The 15,446-nt window shown below is 35.2% G+C and overlaps 1 protein-coding gene across 1 annotated transcript in view; it reads right to left on the minus strand.

The window, feature by feature from the left end:
- Window positions 1-15,446, minus strand: part of MTREX (Mtr4 exosome RNA helicase) — a 116,217-nt gene that overhangs the window by 41,733 nt on the left and 59,038 nt on the right. The window contains exons 17-18 of the mRNA XM_008532402.2: window positions 5,188-5,360; window positions 4,569-4,637 (exon numbers count right to left, since the gene is read on the minus strand). Of these exons, the coding sequence (XP_008530624.1) occupies window positions 4,569-4,637; window positions 5,188-5,360 (242 nt within the window). The remainder of the gene's footprint in view (window positions 1-4,568; window positions 4,638-5,187; window positions 5,361-15,446) is intronic.

Here is a 15,446-nt window from a genome sequence, read left to right on the forward strand (position 1 = left end):
AAAACAGCTAGAGGGAGCTGCCTGAAATTAGTGAGGGTTAACAGCAGGGTATGTTTAGGGGAAGATACAAATAGACCCTTCTCAAAAGCACTTTCATTCCAGGGTAATTGTGGGCATATCCAAGGCTGTAGAGGGGAGAGGAGGGCTTAAGTGGGGCGGAATAGACTTCACTCAAATAAGCTAGCTAGTCATTAACAAATAAACAAGCAAATAACAATAATAAGCCTGAGGGGAGAAGGGGGACCAGTACCAACAGCACTGCAATAAATTATTTAAAATGTCCAATTTCCAACAAAAAATTAGACAGAAAAAGAAAAGTATGATCCATGACCCACATACCAGAAAAAAAGCAGGCGACAGAAAGTGTCTGTGAGAGTGATCAGATATTGGATTAAACAAAGACTTAAAGGTAGCCATTGCAAATGTGTTCAAAGAACTAAAGGAACCATAATAAAAGAAGGAAGGTGTAACAACAGGGTATCAAATAGAAAATATCAATACAGAGATAGATATGATAAAAAATAACCAAAAGGGAATTCAGGAATTCAAAGGTACAATACCTGAAATGAAAAAGTCACTAGAGGGGTTTACAAGCAGATTTGAACTAGCAGAAGGAAGCATCAGCAAATGTGAAGACAGACTGGTAAGAGATTATGCAATCCAAAAAAACGATGAAGGAAAATGAACAGAGTCTCAGAGAAATATAGGACACCAATAAGCACAACATATCAATAATGGGAGTACCAGAAGAAGAGAGAAAGGAATGAAATAATATTTAATGAAATAATGGCTGAAAACTTCCCAAATTAAGTGAAAAACATTAATCTACACACCCAGGAAACTCAATGAGCTCCAAGAAAAATAAATGCAAAGAGATACAAACAGCCACATCATAGTAAAAATGCAGAAAGCCAAACACAAGGAGAAAATCTTAAAAGCAACAAGAGAAAAAAAAGACCTCTCTTACAAGGGGATCACAATAAGATTAAAAGCAGAAACTTCTCAGCAGAAACAAGGGAGGCCAAAAGGCAGTAGGGTGGCATATTCACAGACAAAACAACAGTTAACCAAGAATCCTTTCAAAACCAGACATTCCCAGATAAACAAAAACTAAGAGAATTTGTTGCTAGCAGACCTGCTTTACAAAAAATACTAAAGGAAGTTCTTGAGGCCGAAAGCAAGGATGCCTGACATTAATTTGAAACCACACAAAAAAATAAACAACACTGGCAAGTATGTAATTATAAAAGATAGTATAAATGATTATTTCCGTTTCTCCTAAGTGATTTAAACCAATTATATCAAACAATATGGATACACTGATTTGTTGAGCCTGTAACATGTAGAAACGCAGCATATTTGTCAATAATAATATAAAGGAAGTGGGTGGGAATAAAGCTGTACTGGGCTAAGGCAACAACTCCAGATGGTAACTTGAATCCACAGGAACTAATAAAGAGAACCAGAATGATAAATAAGAAGGGTAATATAACAAAAGCTATAAACATATACTTACTCTCCTTTCTTCTCTAAGCTTCTTCAAAAGTCATAAAATTTTACAAAGAAATAACTATAATATGTATTGTTGAGTTTGTAACATTTATCGATGTAATATATAACAACCATACCACAAAAAGAGGGAAAATGGAACAGAGGTATATAAGAGTAATGTTTCTGTATCTCACTGGAATTGTCAGTATAAATCTGAAATTATTCTATTATGTTAATATGTATAGGGAAAGCCCTAGCAACCACTAAGAAAATAACAAAAAAGAAAATGTAGAGGAAAAAAATAATTAAATAAATTAAAATGTTTACATTAGGAAACACAAACTTAACACAAAAGAAAGCAGTAAAGGAGGAATAGAAAAACAAAAAGGAAATGAGACATAGACAACAAAAAGTAACACGACAGACATAAATCCAACTATACTGATGATAATATTAAATGTTACTTAATATAAAATATCTAAATATTTAAAATATTTAAAGTATAAAGTTAAACGCAATCAATAGGCAGAGATTTTTCAGATTGGATAAAAAAAGATCCAGATATGTTGTCTACAGGAGGTACACTTTAAACTCATTAATAACAAAAAAGACAAAGAAAAAAGATGGAAAAAATTATGCCACGTAAGCAACAACCAAAACAAAGCTTACTTCAGTAGCTGAAGTCTATTAATATCAGACAAGATACACTTTAACAAAGCACAAAAATATATGAAGCACAAAGTGACAGAAGTGAAAGGAGAAATAGACAATTCAACACTAATATTTAAGAAACTTCAATATCCTACTTTTAGTAATGCATAGAACAACTAGACAGAAGGATCTGCAAACAAAGAAACAGAAGACCTGAACATACTCTAAACTGGCTAGACTCTAATAGACATCTATAGAACATCTTACCCCAAAACAGAATACACATTCTTCTCAACTACACATGAAACATTCTGTAGGATAGACCATATGTCAGGCCATTAAATAAACTTCAATAAATTCAAAAGGAAAATAATACCAAGTATGTTCTCAACAACAATGGAATGAAATTAAAAATAAAAAATAGATATTTTGGAAATTCACAAATTTGTGAAAATGGACAGATTCTTAAATAACAAATGGGTCAAAGAAGAAATCAAAAGGGAAATTAGAAAATACTTTGAGATGAACAAAAATGAAGACACAATATACCAAAACTTATGGGATGTAGCTAAAATATTTGTAAACAGAAATTTATAGATGTAAATACCTACATTAAAAAAGAGGATCTCAAATTAATAACCTAACCTTCTATTTTAAGACAATGGAAACAGAACAGCAAACTAAATCTAAAGAAGCATAAAGGAGGAAATAATAATGGGGTAGAAATTAATGAAACTGAAAAACAGAAAAATCAATGAAACCAAAACCTCGTTCTTTGAGATCAACAAATCTTTAGCTAGATGAAAGACTTCAAATTATTAGAATCAAAATGAAAGAAGGACCATTACTAATGGCCTAACAAAATAAAAAGGATTATAAAGCAATATTATGAATAATGGTAGACCAGAAAATTAGAAAAACAGACTAACTCCTAAAAAGACATATCACTGAAACTGACTCAGGAACAAACAATCTGAACAGACCTCTAACAAGTAAAGAGACTGACTTAGTAATAAAAAAAACTACACACACAAAAAAGTCCAAGCCCAGGTGACCTCACCACCAAATATTTAAGGAATTAATATCAATTCTTCAAAAATTCTTCCAAAAAACAGAAGAGGAGGGGAACACTTCCTAACTCATTCTATGAGGCCAACATCACCCTGATACCAAACCAAGACAAAGATATCACAAGAAAACTAGAGACCAGTATCTCCTATGAATATGGGTATGAAAATCTCCAACAACATACTAGCAAACCAAATCAAGTCACATAAAATTGAGTGACACAGCTTGACCAAGCAGGATTTATCCCAGGAATCTAAAGTTGGTTTAACAACTGAAAATCAATTAATGTAATATACCATATCAGAATAAATACAAAACAGAATAAAAAAACAACCACATGATTATCTGAATAGGCATATAAAAAGCATTTGAAAAAATACAACACTCTGTCATGACATAAACACTGAACAAGCTAGGAATAGGAGGGAACTCCCTCAACTTGATAAAGAACACTTATGAAAAACCCACAGCTAATATCATACTTAAAGGTAAAAGACTGGATGTTTTCTCCCTAAGACTGGGAAAAAGACAAGGATATCTGTTCTCATCACTTCTATCAATATTGTACTGGAGGTTCTAGCCAGGGCAGTTAAGCAAAATGAAGAAATAAAACACATCCACAATGAAAACAGAGCAGTAAAACCATCTCTATTTATAGAAGACACATGACCTTGTATACAGAAAATCCTAAGGAATCCACTAAAACATTATTACAACTGATAAATTAGTTGAGCAAAGTTGCAGGATGCAAGATCAATATATAAAAATCAACTGTATTTCTATATATCTGCTATGAAAAATTAAAAAATGAAATTTAAAAAATCTCATTTACAATAGCATCAAACAGGATGGTTGACAATTTCAAGATAGTCATTCTTCTAACAAATTAATGAAATCATCCTGGATTTTATATAAGTAACTTTTTGAAAGTATTTATATAAATAATGACCAAAATCAACTGTATTATTGCCTTCATTTAGAGAGAATAAGTAAAGCTGACCAGCTCCCCTAATTTCTTTTCTTTAAGTCTCTAATATATACCTAAATCAAAATTCTAATTTGCAGTGTCAGAAGCTTATTTTTTTCTAATATTCAAATTAAACAGAAAAATTACAAAAGAGTCATGAACTCAGAGAAGAAATTAAAATTTGTCATGAAATTAAAATCTATTGTTCAGAAAATAAAAATACCATTTAAAGACAAAATGTAAGATTATTCAAAAAACTAATTCCTTATGGTGGAATTTATTACAGCTTCTCCTAAGGTAGTACTGTTTCTACTCTGGTCAATTTCATGAGTCTGAGAAAACATTTCACTGGAACTTTATAAACAATTCTACTTTAAGGTCAACGGTTTACCTTAACATTTGACTTTTTTGAGAAATTCACCACTACACCCCAGCCAAAATCATCTCCTTCATTCTTTACCTGAAAAGAAAGTAAAGCAAGTAAACAAGAATATTTATGTCCAAAAGGCAATTTTAGACTTCCATGTCCACATTATAGGTTAATAAAATTTTTTGAGTTTTCCTGGTAAAATGTTTTTTGAAAGATCACAATAAACTTAAGGAAAAAGATATTAACCCTACAGAAAGAAATCACTGCCAAACTTCATAGGTCTCTAAACAGCAAGAACAGGAATCTCTCAACTGGCAAGCAAATGTTAAAAATGATATGATATATTTGTTCTGAGAATATTGGAAGTCTTTTACAGCTAATGAACTCACCCAGGACTTAAAACTGCCTTATTTTTAGGTAGCATTTTATAACTGGAAATATTTTCATGTTAATTCCAAAACTGTCTACTTCAATTTATATCCCCACAAATGAAAATCACTGGAGAGTAAAAGGTTCCCTCTTAATCAGTACCATGTGAAACAGGTAAAACAACATAATTAGTATAGCTCAACTACTGTAGCAGGAAAGCAGTTTATCAACAGAAAAAAATTATCATCTTTATCCAGAAATAATGACATACCTTTACCAAACGACCTGGTTGTAGAAATGGTAAGCAATATTTTGGTTTGTGAATATATTCTTCAATTTCTTTACCCAGTTTGGCAAGCTGCTGTCTAATCTTGTAATAGATGACAACACTTTCTTCATTTGGTATTACTATTTTATTATACTGTTGTTCTGAGCTCTTTACCTCTGTAAATAAAACAGATGTACACTTTCAAAAAATTATACACCTTATGTAAATTATACCAAAGTTACATCTTTTTTCCTACTACAATTGTAGGAAACAAAGTCAGTTTGCATAAATTAGGAGGTTTGGAGAAAGCTTCAGAGACGACCTGTTGTCTAGTTTCTCCCTTCTCCATTAAGGTTCACCTTCTCTTATCTCTTCCCACAGTTCTCCAATTCACTGACTGTGAATCCTCAAAGTGAGTCTGAATCGGCAGTACTTATATCTGGTGAGTTAATTCTTTCCTATGGATGGGGTAGAGGGTGTTATCTTTGGGAATTCTGGACCTACACTGTCCAACACAGCACTGTGCTACAAAACTTTATGTGATGGTAGAAATGTTCTATGTCAGCACTTTTCAGTATAATAGCTAGTAGAACACCAGCCATATGTGGCTATTTAAATTAGTTAAAATTAAATATTTAGTTCTTCAATCACATTAGCACCATTTCAAACGCTCAATAGCCACATGTGGCTACTGACTTCTGTACTTGAATAGCACAGACATAGAACATTCCCACCATCACAGAAAGTTCTACTGGGACAGTACTATTTTGGACCTTCTAAGTAATATGCTGATTTAACTCTCAGCAAAGAATCCAGTATACTAATATCACCAGGCTTCCACCACGACTTGGTCTCTAAAACTGAAGACAGGCAATTTAACCATAGTTATTTCTCTACACAGTCAGTGGTCAAAACACTAGCACTTTTCAGCAATTTTCCTCTTATTTAATCTAACCATCAATAACACCATTCCCTGCTCCAATTCTTGCATCTAGTGCTGACCTCCCTTCCTCACTCATTCCATTATGCCTCCATCCCACTGTGAACAAACACTATTTTGTTATAATATTCACCATTAATGACATTTAGTATGCTCACAACATATGCAACCATCACCACTATTAGTTCTAGAATATTTTCACTACCCCAAAAGGAAATTCCAAATCCATTAAGCCAACATTCCTCAATCCCTTCTTCCCCCTGCCCCCAGCAACCTTTCTGTCTGTACAAATTTGCCTGTTTTAGATATTTCATATATATGGAACCATACAATGAGTGGCCTTTTCTGTTTGGCTTCCTTCACTTAGCATAATGTTTTCAAGGTTCATCCACGTTGTAGCATGTATCAGTACTTCATTCCTTTTTATAGTGGAATAATATTCCATTACATAGGTATGTCATTTTGTTTTCTGTTTATCAGCTGAAGGACATTTGAATTATTTCCACCTTTTGGCTTCTGTGAATAGAGCTGCTATGAACATTCATGTACAAGTTTTTGTTTGAAGATATTTCCAGTTCTTTTGATTATATCCCAGGAGTGGAACTACTGGGTCTTATGATAATTCTATATTCAACTTGCTGAGGAAGGGCTCAACTATTTTCCACAATGATCACACCATTTTGTTAACTAACCTTCTGAAAAAGTGCCCATCCTAGTGAGTGTGATGTAGCATCTCAATGTGGTTATGATTTGCATTTCTCTAGTGACTAATGATGTTGAACATCTTTTCATGTGCTTGTTGGCAAATTGTATGTCTTCTTTGGAGGAATGTCTATTAAAATCCTTTGCCCATTTAAAAATTAAATTGTCTTTTTGTTGTTGAGTTGTAAGAGTTCTTTATATATTCTATATACTGGACCCTTAACAGATAGGTGATTTACAAATATGTTCTCCCATTCTGTAGGTTTTCTTATCACTTTATTGTTGGTGTCTGTTGAAGTGCAAAAGTTTTTAATTTTTTGGGGGGGAGGAAGATTTACACTGAGCTAACATCTGCTGCCAATCTTCCTCTTTTTTTGCTTGAGGAAGATTAGCCCTCTGCTGACATCTGTGCCAATCTTCCTCAACTTTGTATGTGGGATATCTCCACAGCATGGCTGATGAGTGGAGTAGGTCCGCACCTGGGATCTGAACCTGTGAACCTGGGCTGCTGAAGCAGAGCACGCAGAACTTTAACCACTCAGCCATATGGGGCTGGCCCCCAAAAGTTTTTAACTCTGATGAAATTCAATTTACTTATTTCTTCTTTTGTTGCTTGTGCTTTTGGTGTCTTATCTAAGAAACCATTGCCAAATCCAAGGTTAGGAAGATTTATACCTATGTTTTCTTCTAAGAGTTTTATGGCTTTAGTTCTTATATTTAAGACTTTCATCCATTTTTTGTTAATTTTGTATATGGTGTAACAGTTTAACTTCATTCTTTTGCATGTGGCTATCCTGTTGTCTCAGCAGCATTTGTTGAAAATCAATAGCCCACAGATATGTAGGTTTATTTCTGGACTCTTTCAATTCTATTCCATTGATCAAACTCCTCTATTTAACCTGTGTGCCTCAGTTTCTTTATCAACAAAATAAGGATAACAATAGCACCCAAACCCCACAAGGCTATAGTTAGAAAGTAACTGACAAGAGATACGAAAAATACTTAGCTAACAGTACACAGCACACAGTAAACACTTAGGAAGTATATTACTACTGTATTATTTTTATTATCATCTTCAACTTTCTCAAAGACTGTTCCCTCTAACTTCTGGTCTTCTGCATTCTCTTAAGCATATTGCATCATCCTGGTTATTTATTTATCTTTTTGGATAGAAGTAAAAGGAAAAAGAGAAAGCCTAGGATCATGATATCAGGCATGGGAATAAAGAAAGCCAAGTTTTCGATTTGTGAACATTCCCTAATACACCACACTTTTCCACCTTCTGGCCAAATTCCCAACCTGCACAAAGTCATCCTTAAACAACAGCAGCAAATACAATCTCCTACTACACGGAGACAGAAGGTAAAGATGCTGGTCACCAACAACACGATCTTCTAACTTAAAAAGAAAACAACAAAACTATTACAAGTTTGTTCCTCTCTCCAATTTCCCAGGTCTTTTCCCTGTGCATCTTCTCTAAGTAGATGATACCACCTTCAAAAACTCACTTGCTTAGGAGGCATCCCATTAAAGAGAAAATAAAGAAAGAAAATATTTACAGGTCTCTTCTCTCCCTTCCCTCTGAATAGTGCCCACATGCCTCATGGGCAGCTCCTAATTCCCACCTGCACCCTGCCGCTGTGAACTGACCACCAGAGAGCCCTGCCTTAAGCATTTTCCTTCCTGCAGACTCAGCTTCAAGCTCCCTTGCCAGGCCAGGCCTCAGCTTACCTGTGTGCCCCTGGAGTTTTTATGTGAGCTCCTGTAAGCCCACCCTCATCTTGGACATCCTTATATCCTCAGTACCCAGCAAAGCCTGGCCCCCAGGGCCTCAACACTGACTTCATCCACACTCCTCTCCAGCAGAAGGTGCAGACACCTCCCATAGCAGGAGGACTTCATCCTGCCTCATTTCACTCTTAGTCCTAGATAATTCCTTATTTTTGGAAAAGATTATGCCTTACAAACAACTCTTGACTATTCTTCCAATCACTGAGGATTTCTCACCCCTGTGTTCAGTTTTAGTCTATAGAACTGAGGCATGAAAGAATAATTTGGGGGTATGAGGGGTGGTCCAGAATAGAACAACCAATATGCATTCAGAAAGCATCCCAAGAGGAAAAAAAAAGTCAACTCAACAGCAATCTCCCATTTATAAAGAGATAGAGAACAACCACCTGTGGCTGGTTGCTTTTAATTTTTATTAAAAACAGGCCTAGGAGGGTTGCAGGGGCAGAACGAGGAGCACAGATTAGCTCCACAGAACATTCTGACTCAAACTGAAACCCTGAAATACAGAGCCAACTGAGGGTGTGCGCTGGCAAAGGCAGCTCACACATGCAGAGGACTTAATAGCTGAGAAAGCAATTTTTTAAAATTATTTAATCTGATCTTCGTAATCTTTTTAAGTACCCAAAGTAGATACTATAATATCACTTTTATTCTTCTTGGACTTGAGTCACAATTAGGAAACCCAAATCACATGCCACATGGGAGCACAACCAAACATTAGAACCCTAAGATCCAGTTCTGCGATCTCCCTCATCCTTAACAATAAACAAACCATCTCCTTTTATCTCCAGCTGCTCAAGAATCTTTCCAAAATAAGTACCTACGTATAAATTTGCATCTGTTGATGATGACCATCATTTCACAAATAATTTTTGTAAAAATTCTAAATCTATAATTTTTTTCCGTCTGTTAAAAAAATAGATATCTGTAGCTCTATAATGTACTATATTATTAAGTACTATATTATTATGTACTATATTATTAAGATCCTGCGCTTCAACAGGTTTGGCTTGGGGAAAGGGGGCTTAGATCAATTTGTGCGAAGAATTTCAGTATGCAATCTACTGGATCAACAGTGGGACAGCAACCGCAACACTATTCTCTCTACACTCTTCTCTCTAGCTCTCCTTGTACTTGACTTCTCTCTCTTAGAAAAGTCAACAATATTTCCATTGTACTTATCCCTGGTCAGATCTGACATGGAGTATATGATTTATCTCTGGGCACCACATTTTAAGAGAGACACATCTAGACATTTAAAAAAGGACTGAAGGAGATTGAAATATTATCAGGGATGTGGGAGGAGACCCAGAGTTTGTAGAGCGTTCCCTCCTCCTCAAAGCCTATCTATTTTGATTGATTGATTGATTATTTTAGTGACACTAGAGTCAGATGCTGCCAAAAACTCTGTTGGAAGTACTAAGACATGTTCTTTGGATTTTTTTTCCTTTCTTTTTACTTCTAACTTCTAGTGTTTTGGACTCTCTTGGGCATTTGGCATCATCCTGGTTTTTTCAAATGAACTGCATCACTTAGAGGAATTGTATTCCATTCATTGAAGACTAGAAGGCTACTCTTACCACATATTATGGCAGTAAACATTACCAGAAAAAGAAACAAAAAACCAGAAAAGAATATTTGAAAGACTAAAGGCAAGAAGAAGTTACATGAGAAGGAAAACTATACACTGAAATGCTAATCCTGTTGCCCCACCTAAAGTTACAAAGCAACACTGCTTGCAGGAATCAGTGGACCACTAAGCACTGACTAGAGTTGTTGATGAGAGATGATAGACAAAGAAATCTGGTTGGATGCTTAAATATTGCCCCTATCTTCTATTCCAAGTCACTTCAGTACTCAGACTACTCAACTAAAGAATCAAAAGTTTGAGAGACATTTTTAAGGAGTCACATGTATTTTGTATCTAGGGCTCTAACTACGGCTGTACACCACTCCCAAAAGTTAGAAAGTGTAGGTGCAGTCTGCTTTTTCTCCAAATTAAGGATCACATCTCTTGCAACCCAATCAAAGAGCAGACGAACCTCAGTATAAGAAGCTGGTTTCACTGCAGTGCGCCACCACAGGAAAGCCTCAGTATCTTAGGAGACAGCATGTGAGATATGGCCATAAACTCTTAATAGAGTTTGCAACTAATTTCCTCCTTTTGAGAGAGAAGGGAGGTGGTGGTTCCAAAAATGTATTCTTATCCTACAATATGTGCAATAGATACAGACCTTTGGATGATGGGAAAATGGACTGCTTCTCCCAGTATCCAGTAAATTTTGCAATAGGTTAAAATTTAAATGGCTTTACTGATCTATGGCAATACTATCAGTAACTAAAACAAGCACTTACTGAGCATTTAACACAAATTATCTCATTTAATTTTCATGAATTGGATGAACTAGATATTATCCCAATTGCATAAAAGAGCAAACTAAGGATAAGGTAGTCTTGATTCAAACCCATGTCTAACTCCACAGCTCTTGCTATTAACCATGGCATTACCTATTAATGAAACTAAACAAAAAGAGTAAAATTAAGACAGCATTTTTCTTTCCAGGAAAGGAACAGTGAAATTCTGGAAATTTTACTGTTATGGCTCACTGGAAAATCTACTGTGTATTCAGTAAATCAAAATGAAAAACATCTCATGTATGCCAGTCATCTAAGTTCATTATAAAAAATAAAGCATTGTATTTGTAGAATACAGATTAATTCTCTATTTCCAAAGACAATAGTCTACATTTTAATTTTGATATATTTAAGGTGGTAAAAATAATACAAGGTCTCTTGAAAAGGTAGTATCAACAGCAAAAGGAATTATACTCTTCCAAGTAATAAGTGAAATGGGAATAAACTTCATTCAAGATGTATTCTATATCTTAAAAGCACACAGGATAGCCCCAAAAATTTGGTCACACCACTCAGCCCGGCAAACTGGACTAAAGATGTTGTAATTCCCTCATCAGTTATCTCATTCATCACTTAAATTCCTACCTCTTCCATTAAAAAGTCTGTTATGCTTTTGATATTTAGTTTATTGGTTTCAAAATATTAGAAAAACAGGCCTTGCCCCTTTTGAAAACAGAGGTAGGGAAATGCAGGGATAATTCAATCATGAGAAGATTCAAGTGTATTGTGGTAACACCAGGGATCAGACTATGTCACTCACAATCCTTTTAATAGTTAAGTCAGTTACACCCACACTGAAAACAATAGCAACAACAGCTGGGGCTTGGGGAGATAGAGGACAGGGATGGAGAAATAGTGGTAACATTTAAGTTCATAGAGTGGGTAGCAGAACCTTGGTCAAAGTCATACTGAACAAACTGAGCCTAGCTAGAAGTTATAAAAAAGGCTTTAAATAAATGGGAAAATACTCAGAGTTCTCCCTCTATCTCCCACTGTATCTTGGATATTTCCTATGAAATTACAAATGAATAATATAAGTGAAGTTTAAAAAGTAATTTACGAGGGGTGAAGGGGCATACTTATATGGTATATGACAAATAATAATGTACCACTGAAATCTCACTATGTTGTAAGCTATTAGGACCACAATAAAAAAAAAATTGATATTGCAGAGAGAGACAGAAAGAAAAGTAATTTACTTATTGTTGGAAGATACCATTTTTACAAAGAAGGGGGGCGGGAAGCAATGGTAGGTGCACCAACGTGCACCCTACTGCTCTTGATTATTTAGTCTCAAAACCAGTCTAACTGCTGGCTGTGTGTGTATGCATAATTATTCTAGTCATGCAAGACATAGTGATAACTGCCTATAAGGAATATTTTAAAGTTTATTTCTTTTTATTTAAAGTATTAAGCTGATTTGTAACCTTGTACTTGTTTCTTCTTTTTTCAAAAGACTGGCACCTGAGCCAACATCTGTTGCCAATCTTTTTTCTTTCTTTCTTCTTCTCCCCAAAGCCCTCTGTACATAGTTGTATATTCTAGTTGTAGGTCCTTCTGGTTGTGCTATGTGGGACTGCCTTGGCATGGCTTGATGAGTGGTGCTAGGTCCGTGCCCAGGATCTGAACCAATGAAACCCTGGGCCGTCGAAGCGGAGTATGTGAACTCAACCACTAGGCCACCGGGCCGGCCCCCCTTATACTTGTTTCAATGACAGCATCTGAAATTTATATAAGTAATGAATTTCCTTCTTTAGTACCAATCTGATTTCAACCCCATCTTACTCCAAATCTAAATCCATACTAAAATACTGTTGATATTTTTAAATTCTAATTTTTTTTTTTGCAGGAAAAGAACGAATTTATAGCTCCTTTAAAAATATGGTTCTCTGAGACTAGAATCATTATCTCCTTTCTCTTTGCTACTGCTGTAGTTTATCACCAAGATAAATGGCATTAAATACTTCACAAGAAAATAATAAAATGTAGTGTGACCTGAAATTATACATGTGTGACTAATTTTATAAGGTGTGTTTTAAAAATTCAACAGCTTTGCTTGTGGAAATTTAAGTAAACGTTAAGTCTTAAAATCAGCTAACTCAAGTTTTTAAAATCACCTTTTCCTTGTTTTTTTTTTTCAGTCAGAGAAGTTACTACTTCTATTCTCACATTAAAAAGGGATGACCCATGCCTTAATAAAAATAGCACAGCACGGCTTAGGAGTACAAGATTCCAATCTCAATTCTGGCATCAATAAATGTGTAATCTTAGAGACACTGACAACATCTGTAGGCCTTTTTTTAAATCTGTTAAATGACGCCAAAGTTCCTTTCAGCTCTGTAGTTTGTAATGAAGAAGCCTCTCTTAATTAAGAGCTGAGAAATCAAGGAAAGAAGAAATAATTACTATCTATCATCCAGGTAAGGGTAAAAAAAGAGAGAGAGAGAATTTAACTCACTTCCATATACTACGACTTTCTCATTTTTAAAAGGCACATTACTATACTTCATTTACTTTTGGCTATATAAAAACTGAGTGGAGGGGCTGGCTCCATGGCTGAGTGGTTAAGTTCGTGCGTTCCGCTGCAGGCGGCCCAGTGTTTCGTTGGTTCGAATCCTGGGCACGGACATGGCACTGCTCATCAAATCACGCTGAGGCAGCATCCCACATGCCACAACTAGAAGGACCCACAATGAAGAATATACAACTATGTACCGGGGAGCTTTGGGGAGAAAAAGGAAAAAAAAAAAAAAAAAAAAAACTGAGTGGAATGCCCTATCCATCATGCCCTATCCTATCTATCATGATAGAAAGGTATCTCAAACTTGCCATTATTGTTAAATAAACCATAGTACATCTACAAAGTAAAAATATCATGCAGTCATTAAAAATCATACTTTCAAAAGATACTTGAAATTAAGTTTTAAAAAGTCAGAATTAGTGAGTTAGTGAATGTAAAGCATTTAACACAAGGCTGTGCATAGGTAAATATTTAACAAATGATACCAGTTATAAATATCATCATTACTATTACAGAAACTGCATATTTGATTCTGCCTTAAAAAAAAACCCAGCACATTGGGGCTGGCTTGGTGGTGTAGTGGTTAAGTTTGCATGCTCTGCCTCAGTGGCCTGGGGTTCATGGGTTTGGATCCTGGGTGCAGACCTACACACAGCTCATCAAGTCATGCTGCGGTGGCATACCACATACAAAATAGAGGAAGACTGGCATAGAAGTTAGCTCAGAGACAATCTTCCTCAAGCAAAAAGAGGAAGAATGGCAACAGATCTTAGCTCAGGGCCAATCCTCCTCACCAAAGAAAAAAAAAAGAGTTTATGTACGAGAAAGAAAAATGATAGAAGAACTACAAAGTATTAAACAGTGGTTGTGTGGCTATCTCTGTGTGAGATCACAAATGATTTCAAATTTCCTCTGTATCTTTTGCTGAATTTCCAGGTTGGTCTTTCCCTTTACAATGACTATGCATTGCTTTTATAAGATTTGCCCAAACCAGTATTTTATTTTTATTTTTTTAATTAATTAACTTTTTTAAAGATTGGCACCTGAGCTAACATCCTGTTGTCAATCTTTTTTTTTTCTCTTCTTCTCTCCAGAGCCCCCCAGTACATAGTTGTATATTCTAGTTGCAGGTCCTTCTAGTTGTGCTATGTGGGATGCTGCCCCAGCATGGATTGATGAGCAGTGCTAGGTCCGCACCCAGGATCCAAACCAGTGAAACCCTGGGCCGCCAAAGCAGAGCGCATGAACTTAACCACTCAGCCACGGGGCTGGTCCCCAACCCAGTATTTTAAATCTTTGCCTCTATTATGAATTTTAATCAGCTCTGTATGATGATCAGCCACAATATCCTCTAAGATAAGGATAAATACATAATTCTACTTGAATGTAGTTACCATAGAACACTTACTTTGTGGACTTTAGAAAGTATTATCTTAATATTAGGAGCTAGAAATTCTAAAAAAGCTGAACTTAAATCCAAGTTAAAGTATTATGTTTCCTTAATCATTCATAAACTTATGCTATGGTACTCTTTTATAATGACAAAATGGGAAGAGCAAAACTAATATATACATGCTTCTTACAGATCAAATTTTAATATACCAGGCTTTTTGTTTTATCATTATTGATAAACATGAGTTATCATGTAGTACATCTATAACAATAAATTATACTAAATTTGAATCAACTGTAGAAAGGTGTGCTGTCGGGGTTTTCTTACTTTCACTTGAAAATGTCCTAGTTGTTTACAATGAGCAGACTGTAGTTCTTACTTCACTGTATGTAACGACCAAGATTTGGCTTATCAGATAAAAACAATGGCAAAAGCAGCAATAATGCAGTGATCTTGCTATTTAGTATCCTAGCTAAAGGAGGCTCTGTTACGGTTATTTT

This window comes from Equus przewalskii, chromosome 20, assembly GCF_037783145.1.
Source record: "Equus przewalskii isolate Varuska chromosome 20, EquPr2, whole genome shotgun sequence".
In the NCBI taxonomy this organism is placed as follows: Eukaryota; Metazoa; Chordata; class Mammalia; order Perissodactyla; family Equidae; genus Equus; species Equus przewalskii.